This window comes from Pelophylax lessonae (assembly GCF_965119305.1).
Source record: "Pelophylax lessonae genome assembly, chromosome: 3".
NCBI classification, from domain to species: Eukaryota; Metazoa; Chordata; class Amphibia; order Anura; family Ranidae; genus Pelophylax; species Pelophylax lessonae.
Window position 1 is genome coordinate 183,800,117 of NC_138770.1, and position 15,456 is coordinate 183,815,572.

Genomic DNA, 15,456 nt, shown 5'->3' on the forward strand with positions numbered 1-15,456 from the left:
CACCTGGGCCACCGAAACCTGATGTCGGAAGGCCCAGGATGCACTCACTGCTCTGGTAAAGTGCGCCTTGACAGGGAAGGGCGGAACCCGCTCCCTAATCGAATAGGCCTGAAAAATTGTCTGTCTGATCCATTTTGAAATGGCCGCTGCAGACGCAGCCATACCCTTCTGAGGTCCCTCGGGAAGGACAAAAAGAGAATCCAACTTCCGAAAGGATTCAGTGGACGACAGGTAAACCCTGATCGCCCTGACAACATCCAAAGAATGTAACGCAATCTCCTTAGGATTCGCACAGAGCAAAGGCAAAACAATGTCCTCATTAAGGTGAAAATCAGAAACCACCTTAGGAAGGAAGGACTAGTTATATTCCCATTTCTCTTTAAAAGTGTTGGTAACTGCATTCAGAATGGTTAGCACCCCATATCTACCACAGAAGCTTTTTCAATTTACAGGACCTCAGAAGTCACGGCTACCTCACTTGGCCTATAGAAATATGTGGTGGAAATGCCTCGTTCCACGTTTTTTTATCCCTCCCACTTTCAAGTAGCTAGAAATTACTTTTTCCATAGTATTTTGGAACATCCTTCATACAGAACAAAGAGTTAAGCTAACATCAATCTCTTATTTGTGTGCCTCAATTTATCAACAGGATGTAAATGTGCTCTGACAATGAAGAATCAATAGATCTGTGACCCAGTCTTCCACAGGCTGCAAAGTAAATGAACAACATCTGATCCATTATAGCAGATTGATGCAACCAGCAGAGTTACCTTATATAAATAATACACTTGCTGTATAATAAAGAGTTTCCCCTGTGAGTTCATCAATTATTGTGTCCTGTGACCATAATTTTGAGAAAAGAAATGTCTGTGTTACCCCAGCAACCAGTCAGCTTTACTTCTCTCAAATGTTCCAAAGTTGCCATGGAAACATGAAACAGAGGAGCTGATTGATTGCTAAGCAGCACTTTGCTGGTTATAGACATAATATGGCAGTCAAATCACATAGGGCAACAACAGGGATCTGACAGCAACATGAGAAGAGAACTACAGAATGTAATACTTGGTTGGAAATCTCATTTTAAAACGGATTTTGGAACGTCTTGTCATGAAACCCATGGCATCATGTGTAGCCTGTATGTAGCTTTGGGAGAATATTGACATTTTACAGGCCTGCTATAGTTTTAAATCTGATATGGTCATTTAAAATGCCAGTGGTTTAACCTTTTCTCTGGTCTGGGAGGCACCCAGTAACAGCATTTTACTATGTTGCTAACTACAATAAAAATAGTGGAAACAATCCAAACACAGTTTCATTTTGTACTTTCTATATTGTTACACAAGTAGTATACACGGCATTTAGATTTTTGGCAACTCCTACACAAGTCTTTTTTGTAAAATGAGTAACTTTATTTAGATCCAGAAGGAATGATGATAGGATTTTCCCCCTAGATGCATCCGTTTGGGAGGTGTACAGTATATTGTCCTGGCACAGGTTGTACATCCCAACACGTCATTCTGCTAATTTTTTTTTTTAATGAACCCTGTGTCTCTACCTGGCAAAAAGATAAAAAGGCAATTTTCTGAGGACAAAATTTCCACAAAAAAATGGCCAGGTTGGGCACAACAATCCCAATTTGTGATCCTCAGTGGGTGGACCTTGCACGGAGTACACATGATATGACTGGATAGGGGTATGGTTTGAGTAAACTGGGGCCAAACATAAAAATGTTGGATTCTGTAACACTGTTAAAAGTAAATATTGGCTGACACTGGTCTATTGAACATAACCTAGTACCTCAGATGCAAGCAATATCTGGTACACAAAATGGCATGTCAGTGTATGTAAAGTTTTATTTGGTCAACTCCATATACCATTGGGAGTGTTTTGTTTTATCCGGGCTGATCCATTTAAAATGATGCCAATTGATTTAGCTGTAAATCTTGCAAGGTGATAACTGCCTGTGCTTTCTGCAGGTTATCCATTACACTGTTCTCCAAAGCCTACAAAAAACTATGCCCCTCTATGGTATGAACATAATGAGGGGAGCAGGGTTCTGTAGTCCTAGCAAGTTTCTGTTGTCCTGATACATAGGGGGGGGAGGAGTGTGTGTTGTCATCTTAGGTCTAGCAAAAGTTCTACTATTAGAATCACAAAATGAGAATAAAAAGAAAATCATCCATAAAAAGAAAAAAAAAGAAAATGGAATACAGCCACCTCGTGTAAAGAACTGGTATGCTACAATATATTTCATCTTTTTTTTTTTTTTTGTGTTTAGCTTCAATAAGTCAGTGCAAAAATGAAATGCGACCAATGAGATTTTTTTTGCTCCAAATCACACCAGTCCATGCCTCACCATAACACACACGCACAACACACATCTCTCTGCCTCTTTCAGGAGGAAGCCAAATAGCCTGACATCAGACTTCATTTATGAACATCTTGGGTGTCCCAGATCCATAATTATTCATTTTCTTTTAATTGCTACATTGCAGTACAGATTTTAATCTGGCTACCTGATATTGAGCAACACCGATTTCTAAAGAAATGCTTTTTTGATAAACGGAAGCCCAATATTTTTTCCTTCTGGAGGGTTGGGGTGTAAAAAAACCCAAAACCCCCAAGTCCTGCACAATACAGTGGACCCTGTGGACACATGAGATTACTGCACTCTGATCAATAAAAGGTGAGAACTGACTGTTTGTTCTTAGTTACCACATTATCATTGCAGTCTTAGCTGCCGCCTAAGCAAGCCTGGTTATGTACTGTATTCCAGCTACCAACATTTGTCCCCTGTATTAAGACGTCAGTGTGCATATGTTACCTTGCATCCTGCCTGCGGCCGTGGCTTCATGAGTGGAGTCGTGGAGCAAAGTTCAATAGCTTCTGGTTCATGAAATATGACAGCTGGGAGAGGCTCTTTCCGAAGGGTCAATACGTTCAGCTTTGATTTTATCATGGTCTGGAAGTGCTGTGCACAAAAGCAGAAGATTGCATAGATTACAAGTAAAGAACGGAGAAAAGGAAGTAGCTAAACAAGCCTCTTAATTAAACAATAGCCCCCTTCAAACAGTCTTATGGCTCATTTGTGATTGTGTAACAATCAATGCAAAGAAAAAAAAAAATAAACAGCGACCAAGATGCACATGTGGTTTTCCTTATGCAAGCTGCTGAAGTGGTTGAAATAATCCTTTCATCATGCCACAGCAGCAGTCACATTTTGCACGCTGCACAACACATTTTTGGAGGCATAAATAGGGCTCTCTGACCTAACAAAAGTACAGACTCCTCTGCGCAGTAATCCTAGGAATATTAACCTTGCACCAGCCAGAGGGTCGGCAAGGCAAAAAAAAACCTAACTTGCTGGCTACAGAGGGGTACATATAACGATATGAAGTGACAGTCACTCTTTCTGGAATGGGTGAAGATCTCATTCATATCTCTCCAAGGAGAAATAACAATTGGAAGGTCAAAAAAACCTTGCCCAGTAGTTACAGTTTTTACCAAGATGAGGTGGCATGTCTGTGCTCACCTCCATGGTTCCTTTTACTAGTTAATCAAAAACTGCAGTGTTGTTTTCAAAAGACTTCTACAAAACTGCTGTGCAAACTGTTGACACTATATAAATCCTGTATAATAATACAAACTAAAAAGGTGGCCATACACAAATAGCTGTTGTAGCCAATCCGATGCAGGCATTGCCTGGCTATTCTGACAACCGCTAATGTGATTGGCTGCAGGCACTGATCGGACAATTTTCAGTATGGCTCCTTCGACAAAAGTTATTTGAGTAACTAACTTGTCAAGCTGGTGGGGCCACCCATTGTTAGAATTTTGGCTGATAAAAGGAACGGTCAGATATTCTAACAGTGTATGGTAGCTTAACAGCTTATGCTTGCATATCTGTTTTTATAGGTAACATTAAACGAAAAATACCATTCTAGCTATTCACACCAATTATAAATGGCTTCTACAAGAGCTCAAACAGTAACCTATATACACAAAGACAAGAAAAACTCAGGAAAAAAGTTAAACCTTTACACATGCAAGCAGACAGCAAAGTATACAAAATGATAATTCTCACAGCATTTATAGAAGAAACCTTGCGGCATGCCGGTAATGCCATCATCTAAAGCGCGGGGGGATGGGGTCAGCAACCAATAGATTGCGGTCTGAGCTTGCCGACCAGCCATTCCACAGCATCAGAGTGCAACGCAGAGGGACTACTTGTAAAGTTGGAGTGTGAAGTGGGGAACAAGAGCTCTGCAATAAGCCAATGCTTCCTCTTTAGTGCTGGCTCCTGTCCTAGGAATGATACCAACTGCACTCCACCTCTTAACCTGGCTAGCAGTCTCCACAGTGGTGCCAGCAGCAGGAAAGAACAGATTTTCAGGTCAATGTGAAGAAATACACTGGGTATAATAGTATAGGGATGCTTTTACACATGTGCTGCAGTTTACTCACACAGCAGGTGCAGTGCCGCTTTCCTGTGGGTTTGCTGTGCTTAGCCATAGATTCTATTATATCCTGCGGGTTTGGTGCATTTTCTGAGAGCGACCAAAATTCCTGAATGCAGGAGCTTTGGTTTGCTTTCAAAAAGTGCACCACACCTGCAGAATATAATAGAAATCTGTGGTTAAGTGCAGGAAGGTTGCAGATTCACTGAGCTGCAACCACAGTGCAGGAAAACCGCAGCACATCAGTGTGAAAGCAGCCTTATAGGGGGCTCAGAACAAGGTTCATTAACATTTTGCAGTTTGGGGGGGGGGGTAACCCCCATAGTTAAAATGTGTTATCACCCCTGCCCCAACTGCATTCCCCTTTACTGCAGTGGCCAGGGGTGTACACATGTAGCAGCAGGACCTTTACGCCTTCAAATGGTTGGTGGGTGTAGCACCTGCCAAGCATGACATAATTAAGTGAATGAGGCCAATCTGCAACCCCTTGGACCCCGCAGAAGCATGCAGTTGCGGGGCACTTGCAGAGTGGCCCAATTTACTTGAATAGGCCTTGACTGGCAGGCAGCAGCACCCACCAAAAGCAACAGGGGGCCTAATTCCTGCTTCAGCATGTGTACACCTTTGGCTGCTGTCTCACCAGGGATTGGGCGTGGTAAAACTGCCAACTGCAGGGTTTTACCACCACCTGTTACATGTGAACGAACCCTAAGGCCCCTTTCACACTGAGTCCGTCGGCGGACTCAGTTTTTCTCAGCGGGGGATCGATCCGCCGATCCCCCGCTGAGCAGGCGGATGGCAGCTCCGCGCTGTGTGCGGAGACAGAGCTGTCAGGTCCCCGCTGTCCGTTCTCATTTGATCCCATCCGATTGATGGATGGAAAATAGGGTTTCCATCCGTCCAGATTTGGCGGACCGGATGTCAGCGGACATGTCTCTGCTGACATCCGATGCCCCATAGAGATGCAAGGGGCATCCGTTCAGATCCGCCTGAAAAACTGACAGGCGGATCTGAACGGTCCGCAAGTGTGAAAGGGGCCCAAATGTAGATCTCCCCCTTTTTATAGGTTATCCTTGGTATAAAGAGTATGAGGTTACTAAAACTGTAGAACTGGAAACAAAATGCAACATCCTACCTGAAAGATTCGGGCCCCCACTACCTTGCATTTTACCATCTTGTGCAAAACAAGGAAATGCACTTTAAAAAAAAAAAAAAAAAAGAGCTTCTGTGACACAGGATTTTGGAGGGGACTGCAGGCTAGCCTCTTGCCTACTGACTATGGGCCCTAGCTTTTAAGGGAGCCTTACACTTTGGGAGGTGTGTGCCTGAGGAACCTTTGAAGTAAATTTTACTTTGGATTCAAATACGTTTCCCCAAAACACAGACTCTGGGAACTAGAGGACCCATATTACATATTTGGAGTCTCTAGGCTCAAACCAGCAATGGCTGCTTCAGAACGTGAGACTCAAAAGATGGTAATCTCATCAGCTCAAAAGCAACCTGTCTGGGGTATCCTGATATAATTTGCTTATTGTAAGTAGGTATCTCTCAGTGTGCCTTCTAGGTGTCTTCTCCCATTGTTAATTGTAATAATTAAGTCACCTATTGTTTCAGTCAGTCTGCTCATCTCTCGGGAGGTTTATCCTTATGCTAATGCGTAATGTACTTTGTATCCAAGGTGGAGGGGCTTGGTGCCGAATAGTTGGGGTGGGCACAGAGTCACCCAGGTGGCTAGTTGTTTAATTAACTATGTTTATAGTATATGTTGGTTGTTTAGCTATGTTAATTTTATTCCTGTTTACAGTTTGTATTGTTAGGGTAATACGATCAGGAGGGTAATGTCCTCCTGTGGGGTATAAAGTATGTGTCTGAGTTTCAATAAACAGTCATTACTTTGGAGTTTACCTCACATCTTGTCTGTGTACGATGTTTGGGATAAAAAGGGCTTGTATTAGCTCTCGGCCTGCTTTGAATGGTTTGGAGGGCAGAAGGCACTGTTCGGTGGAAGGAAGCACCTAGACGGGGTACCAAGCGGTTCTGTCACAGCTTCTAACACACCTGACGTGATGGCAACCTTAGCAGTTGAATGTTCCTAATTGGTTCAGGGGGGGGGGGGGGGGGGACTCTTGAGGTGCAGAGAACACTGGGTTGTGACCTCAGGATAACACAAGAGGGAATTCGGGGAAATATGAGCAACTTTCTGTAGAAAGGTCCTGATAAGGGATTGTGAGGCAAGAGGTATTTGCAAGAGGATGGATAAAGCTGAAACCTGTCCCTTGAGGCACTTGGTGCCAGACACTGGTTAAGCATGACCAGACTGAAGAATGGCTAAAAAGGACAAGCAAGTATTTCCTAGGGTTAAGCGTTCTATCCTCACACCAGGCAAAGAAGCCTTACATGTGTGATGGTAAATCTTTCTTTCAAAATGTTTTACCTCCTGTGTGGACCATGTACTCTAGCCAGTCAGGCAGTTGTAAACTGTCACATCCTGTAAGACTTGCATCTGCCGTTACCATAATCTAAGTCCAGAGGAGGATTGGAGATCCACCATGCCAGGGTGGATCACTTAACTGGAAAGAAGCATTTGGTGATCGAAAATTGGATTTGCTTGTTCAATGTCTTGAGGAGGTTAGATTGAAGGGGTCTGGGGAAAACCAATGGCAAAAGAAATTGCTGCCAAGGCCTTCATGAGGCCCAGAACCCTCATGCAGAAGTGAATTGAAGGTTGCGATTGCGACCTGAGGGTCCAAGAACTGGACCATAGCGTCGGCAGACTTTGGAAAGCAGATTATACAGCTGTAGGTTTGAAGAAACAATCATTCTCTGAAAGTTGGCAGCCACCTTTGTTACAGGGAAGTCCTTCAGTAGGAGGAGTTTGTCCAGGTAACCTGTGACATGAATGCCCAGGGTTCATAGAATAGCCAAAAGCAAGCCAAGCACTTCTGTGAACACTTAGGATGCAGATTAGTGCCCAAATGACTGTACCACAAATTGAAAATGTTTGGTCCCCCATAGCAAATCCCAGGAAGTGTTGTAATGAAAAAACAGAAATACAGGAGATAGGCATCTTGTATGTCTACTGATGCGAGAAAATCCCCATGTTAGCAATGGAAGCAATGACAGATTTTGTAGATTGCGTCCTGAATTTTGGAACACAAAAATCTGTTGAGGGGGTCTTAGGTAGGGTTGTACAGATACATTTTTTTTTTACCGCCAAGCATGATACCTTTGCGGTGCAATTTGAGGCCATACAAAATGAATGGGCTCAAATCGGGTTGCAAAGAAATGCATGCTATTTGGTGGTGCAAATCCTGTCTGAATTGCATGTGGTTTTCCATACCGCTCCAGTGTGAACTCAGGCTGAAGTCTCTAGGCCTGGGTTCACACAAGAGCGAATTGGGAAACCACAAGCAATTCGGACAGGAATCGCACCACATCCCGATCCGTTTCGTTATTGGAGCATTCGTACTTGTGCAAATACTGGGTATGAGCACCGATACATCCCTAGTTTTAGGTCTAGTATTGGGCAGTTTTACCCATTTCATTTTTGGACTTTGAATAGGTTTGAATAGAAACCCTAAAACCATTTTGAAGGACCTTGTGACTGAAGTTGATACAAACTGGTCATCAAATCTGCCTCTGGCAGATCCCTTTGTGTAAGTAGAAGTAAAGCAATAGGAGTTAAGCTTTTCTTACGGGGGTACCTTTTCCCCAGTTACTTCCTCAATGAGATTGTAAGGGATTCCCCATCAAATGGTGCGTATAGAAGACTGGTGTACAGCCAGACTGTCAAGTTTTTCCCGAACGATCTGCGCCACCGGCTTTAGCCCGAATATTGTATTTTGACAGCGGGGAATCGCTGTCACACTCTGAATGACAATTATACTCAGGTATTTAATACTGTACCCAAATTACATTTTTATCTATTTTTGTAAAGAGTTTTTTTTTTTCGGTGGTATTTAATTGCCACTGTGCTTTATTTATTGCTTAAAAATACATAAAAAATAAAATTCTGAAATGTAAACACTTTTCATTAAAATCGCTTATAAAATGTTGCAAATAAATCTTTCTCCATAAAATTAGGACAAAATATATTATCCTACATTTCTTTTGGTAAAATAAACCAAATTAGTGTACATTTAAAAGTCCCTATGAAAGTTAAAGTCTACAAATTATAAGAAAGATAGAGAGACAGACAGTATAGATTTGAAAATTAATCAATCCTGATGTACTGTACAAGACAGTACAAACGCCCCCCCAAATGACCCCTTTTTGGCAAATTGACAGGGTATGGAGTAAGGCATAGCGAGTTGTTTGAAGTCTTGCTGAGTTTTTTGTTGTTCAGCTATAGAAGAGAATCTGCTGACACCTGCCAAACTACAATGTTCTCCAGTCTGCAAGCTAAATGCTCAACAGGTCCAGAATGAGGAACCTCCCCCTTTGGTGAAATGTCCTGCATTAGAAGATTTAGGGATACCAGGAGGCTTTTTGGAATGGAGTTGATGCTTAATAAGAGGGTCAACAGCGCTCAATTATCGGGTGAGGGGGGTCCACAACTGAGGGTAAGAGGCAGCGAGTGCTGTGTTACCAGTGGAGGATATCTTTTAGCACCCTTCGTGTTAAAGTGCACTTTTGGAGGTGCTTTTTTTTTTTCCAACTCTGAACACCAATATTGGAACTGTGAAGGCGCTGCATTTATATTTTTATTAAACTTATTTTATTACACCCCAAAACACATTCAGTATGCCTCCCGAGAATGGGGATACCACGAGTGAGACTTTCACAGCCTAGATGCATAGAGGCCAAAAAAAAAACCAAGGAGGACATTTTGGTTTTTAACCACCTCAATACTGGGCACTTAAACCCCCCTTCCTTCCCAGACCAATTTTCAGCTTTTAGCGCTGTTGCAATTTGAATGACAATTGCGCGGTCACGCAACGCTGTACCTAAACCAAATTTGTGTCATTTTTTCCCCACAAATAGAGCTTTCTTTTGGTGGTATTTGATCACCGTCAAGGTTTTTTCTTTTTTGGTGCACAAATAAAAAAAAGACTGAAAAGTTTGAAAAAAAAAAAAAAAAAAAAAGTTTTGTTTAGGTTATAAAATTTTGTAAATAGATACGTTTTTCCTGCACTGATGAGCACTGATGATGCCGCACTGACAGGCACTGATGAGGAGACACTGATGGGGTGGCACTGATATGCAGCACTGATGGGCACTGATATGCGGCACTGATATGTGGCACTGATAGATAGCACTGATATGCAGCGCTGGTGGGCACTGATAGGCAGCACTGATTGGCAGCACTGATGGGCACTGATATGTGGCACTGATAGATAGCACTGATATGCAGCATTGGTGGGCACTGATAGGCAGCGCTGATGGGCACTGATTGGCGGCACTGATAAGTGGCACTGTTGGGCGGCAATGATCGGCACTGATAGGCATGACTGGTGGGCAATAATGGGCACTGGTGGGCGGCACTGATAGATGGCAATAACGGCACTGGTGGGCAGCACTGATAGATGGCATTGGTGGGCAACACTGATAGGGAGGGCACTGGGGGGCTCTCTGAGCCCTGCTTGCCATCCCTGGTGGCCATAGTGGGCATCCCTGTTGGTCATGGGTGGGCATCCCTGGTGGCTTAGTGGCACCCCTCCCCCCCCCCACCCCCAGGGCTGCACTGGTAATCAATGTTCTGATTACCAGCACAGACCCCCCCTGTGATCAGTGAGTAATTAGAAATACTCACTGATCACACCCGCAGCAGCACCGATCATCCCTCTTCTCACTGACAGGATCTGTCAGGAGGAGAAGAGATCGAAGCCGTTACAACGGCTCTATTTACATTACATGACGGCTGTGATTGGACACAGCCATCATGTGATCAGGAGGGCCAATCACAGGGCCCTCCTGCCAAATGATGTTGCTCTGTGTCCGAGGGACACAGGCACATCGAGATCGCGCGGCGGGGCGATCTCTCTCCTTCTGAAGGACATTCCGGAACGTCCATTCAGAAGGACGAGACTCCCGCCCGGCCGTATATCTACAATGGCCCGGGTGGGAGGTGGTTAAGGAACATTAATTACGCATCTAATTTCCTGACTACCGATCACATTTTTAGAGGCAGTGGAGCACCAGGACAGTGGAAACACCCAAGGGATTTTCTAAAAGGTATAGGGAGTCTTTTGAAAATGTAATTTTACTACACGTTTTGGGAGAAAGTATTTTTATTTTTTCATAAAATTGTCAAGTAATAAAATATTTCTAACACATCTTAAGAATACTAAGAATTACACACCAAAACACATTCTGCTACCCCTCCTAAATCTGGTGATACCACATGCGTGTTTTTTTTTTTTTTTTTACAGCCAATTATAGAGGGGTCCTAAAATCCAATGAACCCCTTCAGGAATTCCAGGGACATAAATTACACCTCTAATCTCCTGACCGACTATCACATTTTTGGAGGCCTTGATATACTACGACAGTGGAAACACCCTCACAAATTACCATATTTTGGAACGCAAACACCCCAAGCTATTTTCTAATGGTGAGTATTTTGAAGTCTTCATTTTTTGAAGAGAACAAAACAATGGTTTTGCATAGGTTTTTCTTTAGTTAAGAGTGAAAAGTAGACATGTATATATGAAAATATTTATATTAAATATTTTCATATTCAGCCAGAATGAAGAACTTCACGCTCCTTTTTACATTCAGTTTTGGCTCTGCTGTAAAAAGCTAATTTACAGAGCTCAATAGATCAAGCTTAAAATTTTACAAGAAAAAAAAAAAAAGTCAGATCAGTGACTCCCCTCAAAAAGTTCTCTATTAAGAGCAGACAGTCTGAAAAGAAACAGCTCCTACTGTACACTCCATTAGAAAAACCAGACTTCATAATAAGCAACTGTGGTTACAAAGATGGCACCTTCTTCCCTTATTGCCCAAACGACTTTAGGGGGGAATGGAAACCGTGTTCTGCATGTCAGTTCTGATGTAAAAGTGGATGGGGTCCTAACACTACTCCCACCCACATCTCATGTAAATGGGCACCTAAAATTCTTGGGGCTCTTTGGCAGCTTCACAAAATACTCCCAAATGCAGGTCTACCTGTTCCGCATTAGAAGATTGAAAGGACTTTTTTAAAAAAAAAATCCACATATGGGCAACATGTGCTATCTATGCTACAGTTACCCAGGGTTCTTCTTCCCACTTATATGCTCTTGTTCCTAGAATTTAAGAGAACAGATGAATCAATCCAGCATGGTGTTTAAAAATAAAATCTATGTACCTCAATGACTACTGCTATTTCAGAAGTCTTTGCATCTTCTAGTAATAAAGACTAAAGACAAAGTAGCATGCTAATCAATAACATCAGCTTTCTAATCAATGTCTTCTCTTAAAATGTCTGCGTTATAGAGATTGTCAGAAGGATATGAGTTATTCGTTGGATGGTGGGAGAAATACAATTTATTATTTGCTCAGCAAAACAAATATTTCTATGCAAATACTCTGTGCTCCTTAACACAATTACTGCCAGGGATCATATTCATGAATTTTTACTATGCTGACCTTTGCCCATACCACAAGAAACCACATAGTGGGTTATTTTCCAGTGTAATCAGCTTAAATAATGTCAACAAGTTTCTCCCCCCCCGCCCCCCCCCCCCCAGACACTCAAGACCGGACGTGCAATTTACTTTAACTTGCTGGAGAGATTTGAACGCTGCAACAAACGGTAAATACATTTTCACAGTATTTTGTACCGTTTGTTTCTACCTCATTTACATTTTTCAACCACCAAAACACCGTAAACAGGGAAGACTCCTGTAGTAGTACAAGTAGTAGCCAGGTATAAAAGATATCGGTGAATATAAAAAAAAAAAGACACAAACCAATTCAGTTTGTTAATTGAAACCATAACATGCATCAACACACATTAAATACATTAGTACGATGTGCGCTATTTATTCTAAATGGCACCCTAATGCAGGGCTCGACAAACCCCAGGCGCCAGGTCACATTGGCAACTAGAATTAGTGGCCTGGCACCTGGGCTACACTGCGGCAGATGTCTTGTCGCCAGACAACCCAAGTCTCCCGTGAGGTGCGGGTGCCTCCCCGACACCCGCACGATGTCCCCGCTGTCTGTCAGTTGTGACAGAACGGAGCCGATGCTTCCTGTATTAGTTCCGGCTCCGTCCTGTCACAGGTGGAGTGATATCAAATGCACTCCGCCTGTGAGGAGAGATACAGGAAGCATCGGCTCTGCATGCTTCCTCCAGCGCTGCTCCTCACACTCTACCAGCATTACCAGCCAGCAGTACGTCACATGTGCTGGGGGTGCAACTAGCCCCCCAGCACATGACTAAATATCCCAGCATGTGCAGGATTTCTGACTCCTACCACCATGACCACTTCAAATCACTGAAGTGGTCATGGTGGTTGGAGTGTTCCTTAAATATCTCTCAGAGGAAGTAAACCAAGTACACACAGGTCCAATGCCCGGCAACATCAGCCGGTACATTAAAAACTGGCCGCCATTGGGCCCGTTTGGATGGCAGTCGGTCTGACAGAAGCCGGCCATTCGACATGAAAATAAAAACAAAAAAAAAAAACTGGCTCCTAACTTTTTTAGCTGGCTCCTAGATTTCATATAAAATTTGTCAATCCCTGCCCTAACGCACCTGTTGAACGACATGTCCTGCTGGGCACAACCATGCACTAACATGCACTGCATCTCACCAACACATTTAATAAGCGTTGCAATGTGTAAGGTGGTCTGAATGGGCCCTAAATGTATTTCTTTAAAGCATGCAGTGTGATCAACAGGAATATGAAATGGTCATCTCATGTTAAACATGCATTGTAGTTTGTTGTTCCTTCCTCCCCCTGTAGCTAGTAAATGCTTTGCATAGCTAGTCCCACCCTCTTAAAAACAGGTCTTTCGTTTTAAGTACATGTAATCACTGGAGCTAGACATACTCTGTTTTTATAATGTACCCCTGATGATGGTGATGCAAAAAAATTTAACAAATGACAAACTCCCCCAAAAAATATATAATAAAAAAAAAAAAAAAAATCAAAGCTGGTAGCTGTTGCCCACTAGTGACGAATCACCCAATAGGCCATAGACCATACATTCCCTAGACATAAGCAATGACAGTGCTTTCCAAACTAAACAGTGAACCAAATGTGATAAAATAAATAATCCACAAATCAAAGTTCATAAGAAATAATGCACACGTGTATGTGCTCAGCATTCAAAACTCCTTTCTGTGCAGGAAAAGTGATGATCGTGTAAAGAACTCCCAGGACAGATGGATCTAAGCAGAGGTAAAGTCCTAAGGATTAAAGTAACATACCGCACCCCCTGGATCATATTGACCCTTTGTTTTACCATGCGAGTCAGCTCTTTATACATCCACTCCTGCTTTTTTGCAGTTCTTCTCTTTAAACCACTTACAGATCGCCCACCGTGTATTTGTGTCGGTACATAACCCGGTATTTTTTTTTAAATGGCGGGCAGTCCGCTTTACCATAAGGGTGGTCCCAGCGCCAAAATCATCGCGATCTGCCTACTTATCCTTCCATACTAGGGTTTTGCGTTGTAGCAAACTGTAGACAACGCTATGCAGATAATGGACAATATATCTTACCATGTGGCTGGCTAACTACCTCCTACCAAGTACACGGTTCCACAGGTACAACCCAACATGTCAATCAACTCAGTCACAGTCAGTGTCCGGTATGAACACCTTTGCGCCACCATACCACCCCAAAGTCTCTCAATCTCAGGGCACCAGTCAGTCAATGTAACTAACTGTTCCCCAAGCTGCTGTGCATCCAAAGTCTGAAAACAGACATGACATATCAGTTTCCTAAACACATGCTTCGCAAGGAGCCCACAATCACAGGTCTCACAAAGTTCAATGACAAACCTGAAAAGTAGAGACTGGAAATCAACCTTCAAAGCCACCAGAGAAACTAGATGTTGCAACTACAGTGAACTAGATGTCACAACTACAGAAGAGCATCTTCAGAAGAACTACAGAAGAAGATCTTCGCTTCAGTTGGTTAGGTTCTGCTGGACATATCAAGAGACTCAAAACCGTTCACATTGACAACCCTGCAGCAGGTCTTAAAGCTGCTTGGGACAGACTTCAGCATAGTTTTGGCAGCCCAGAAGATATGGAGGATGCTTTACTTAAAAGGCTGCAAAGCTTCCCAAAAATATTGGCCAGAGACATTCTAAAGTTTCGACCTTCTCTTGGAGCTTCAACTCGCCAAAGCTGATACATACCTAACCATCCAGCCTCAGTCACCCAAATAGGTTACCCTATGGTATACAAGAAAAATATGTATTACTTGGACTGAAGGTACAAAGATTATATATATATATATATATATATATATATATATATAAAAATAAAAGTTTCCTTTCCTCCTTTTTCCTACTTTTGGGAGTTCATTAGAATTGCAGATACTAAGAATGATCCTCATAAGAAAGTTTCTCCTTTGGGAGTCCAGCCCTCTAGGCCCACATAAAGACCACAGAGGTCCAGGGTTTGTGAAAAGGAATGATATACTACCTACATCGACTACACTCCCTGGAAGGATCAATCAGAAAAAGAAAGTAAAAAATGAGAACTTAGAAAAAGGGTCCGGAGCTTCTTTGGGGCGACCCGGAGCGACCTGCATTTGTCACATTAATGACAAATCACAAATCCAAGGAAATTGGGGGTTGGCTTCAAATGCTGTGCTTCCAAAGAACACCATGATAAAGACTGTAAGGCTATTATTAAGCGCATAGAATGAGACAGTGACAAATCTAGTACACGCACCTCATCCATTTTCAAGAGACAATCCCATTCTGTCTACATATATTCCTCCTGCAAAACATGGTGGGGAGAACACAGACCAAACCACACCTCATACTCCAGTTTTCTCTATATGTACATAGGTCTGTGGAAAAGGACTGATAAATCCTGTGCCAAAAT

At 42.7% G+C, this 15,456-nt stretch overlaps 1 protein-coding gene across 1 annotated transcript in view; it reads right to left on the reverse strand.

The window, feature by feature from the left end:
* PID1 (phosphotyrosine interaction domain containing 1) overlaps positions 1-15,456 on the reverse strand; it is a 130,756-nt gene that overhangs the window by 47,855 nt on the left and 67,445 nt on the right. Inside the window, exon 2 of the mRNA XM_082249328.1 lies at positions 2,825-2,971. Coding sequence (XP_082105454.1) covers positions 2,825-2,971 — 147 coding nt within the window. The remainder of the gene's footprint in view (positions 1-2,824; positions 2,972-15,456) is intronic.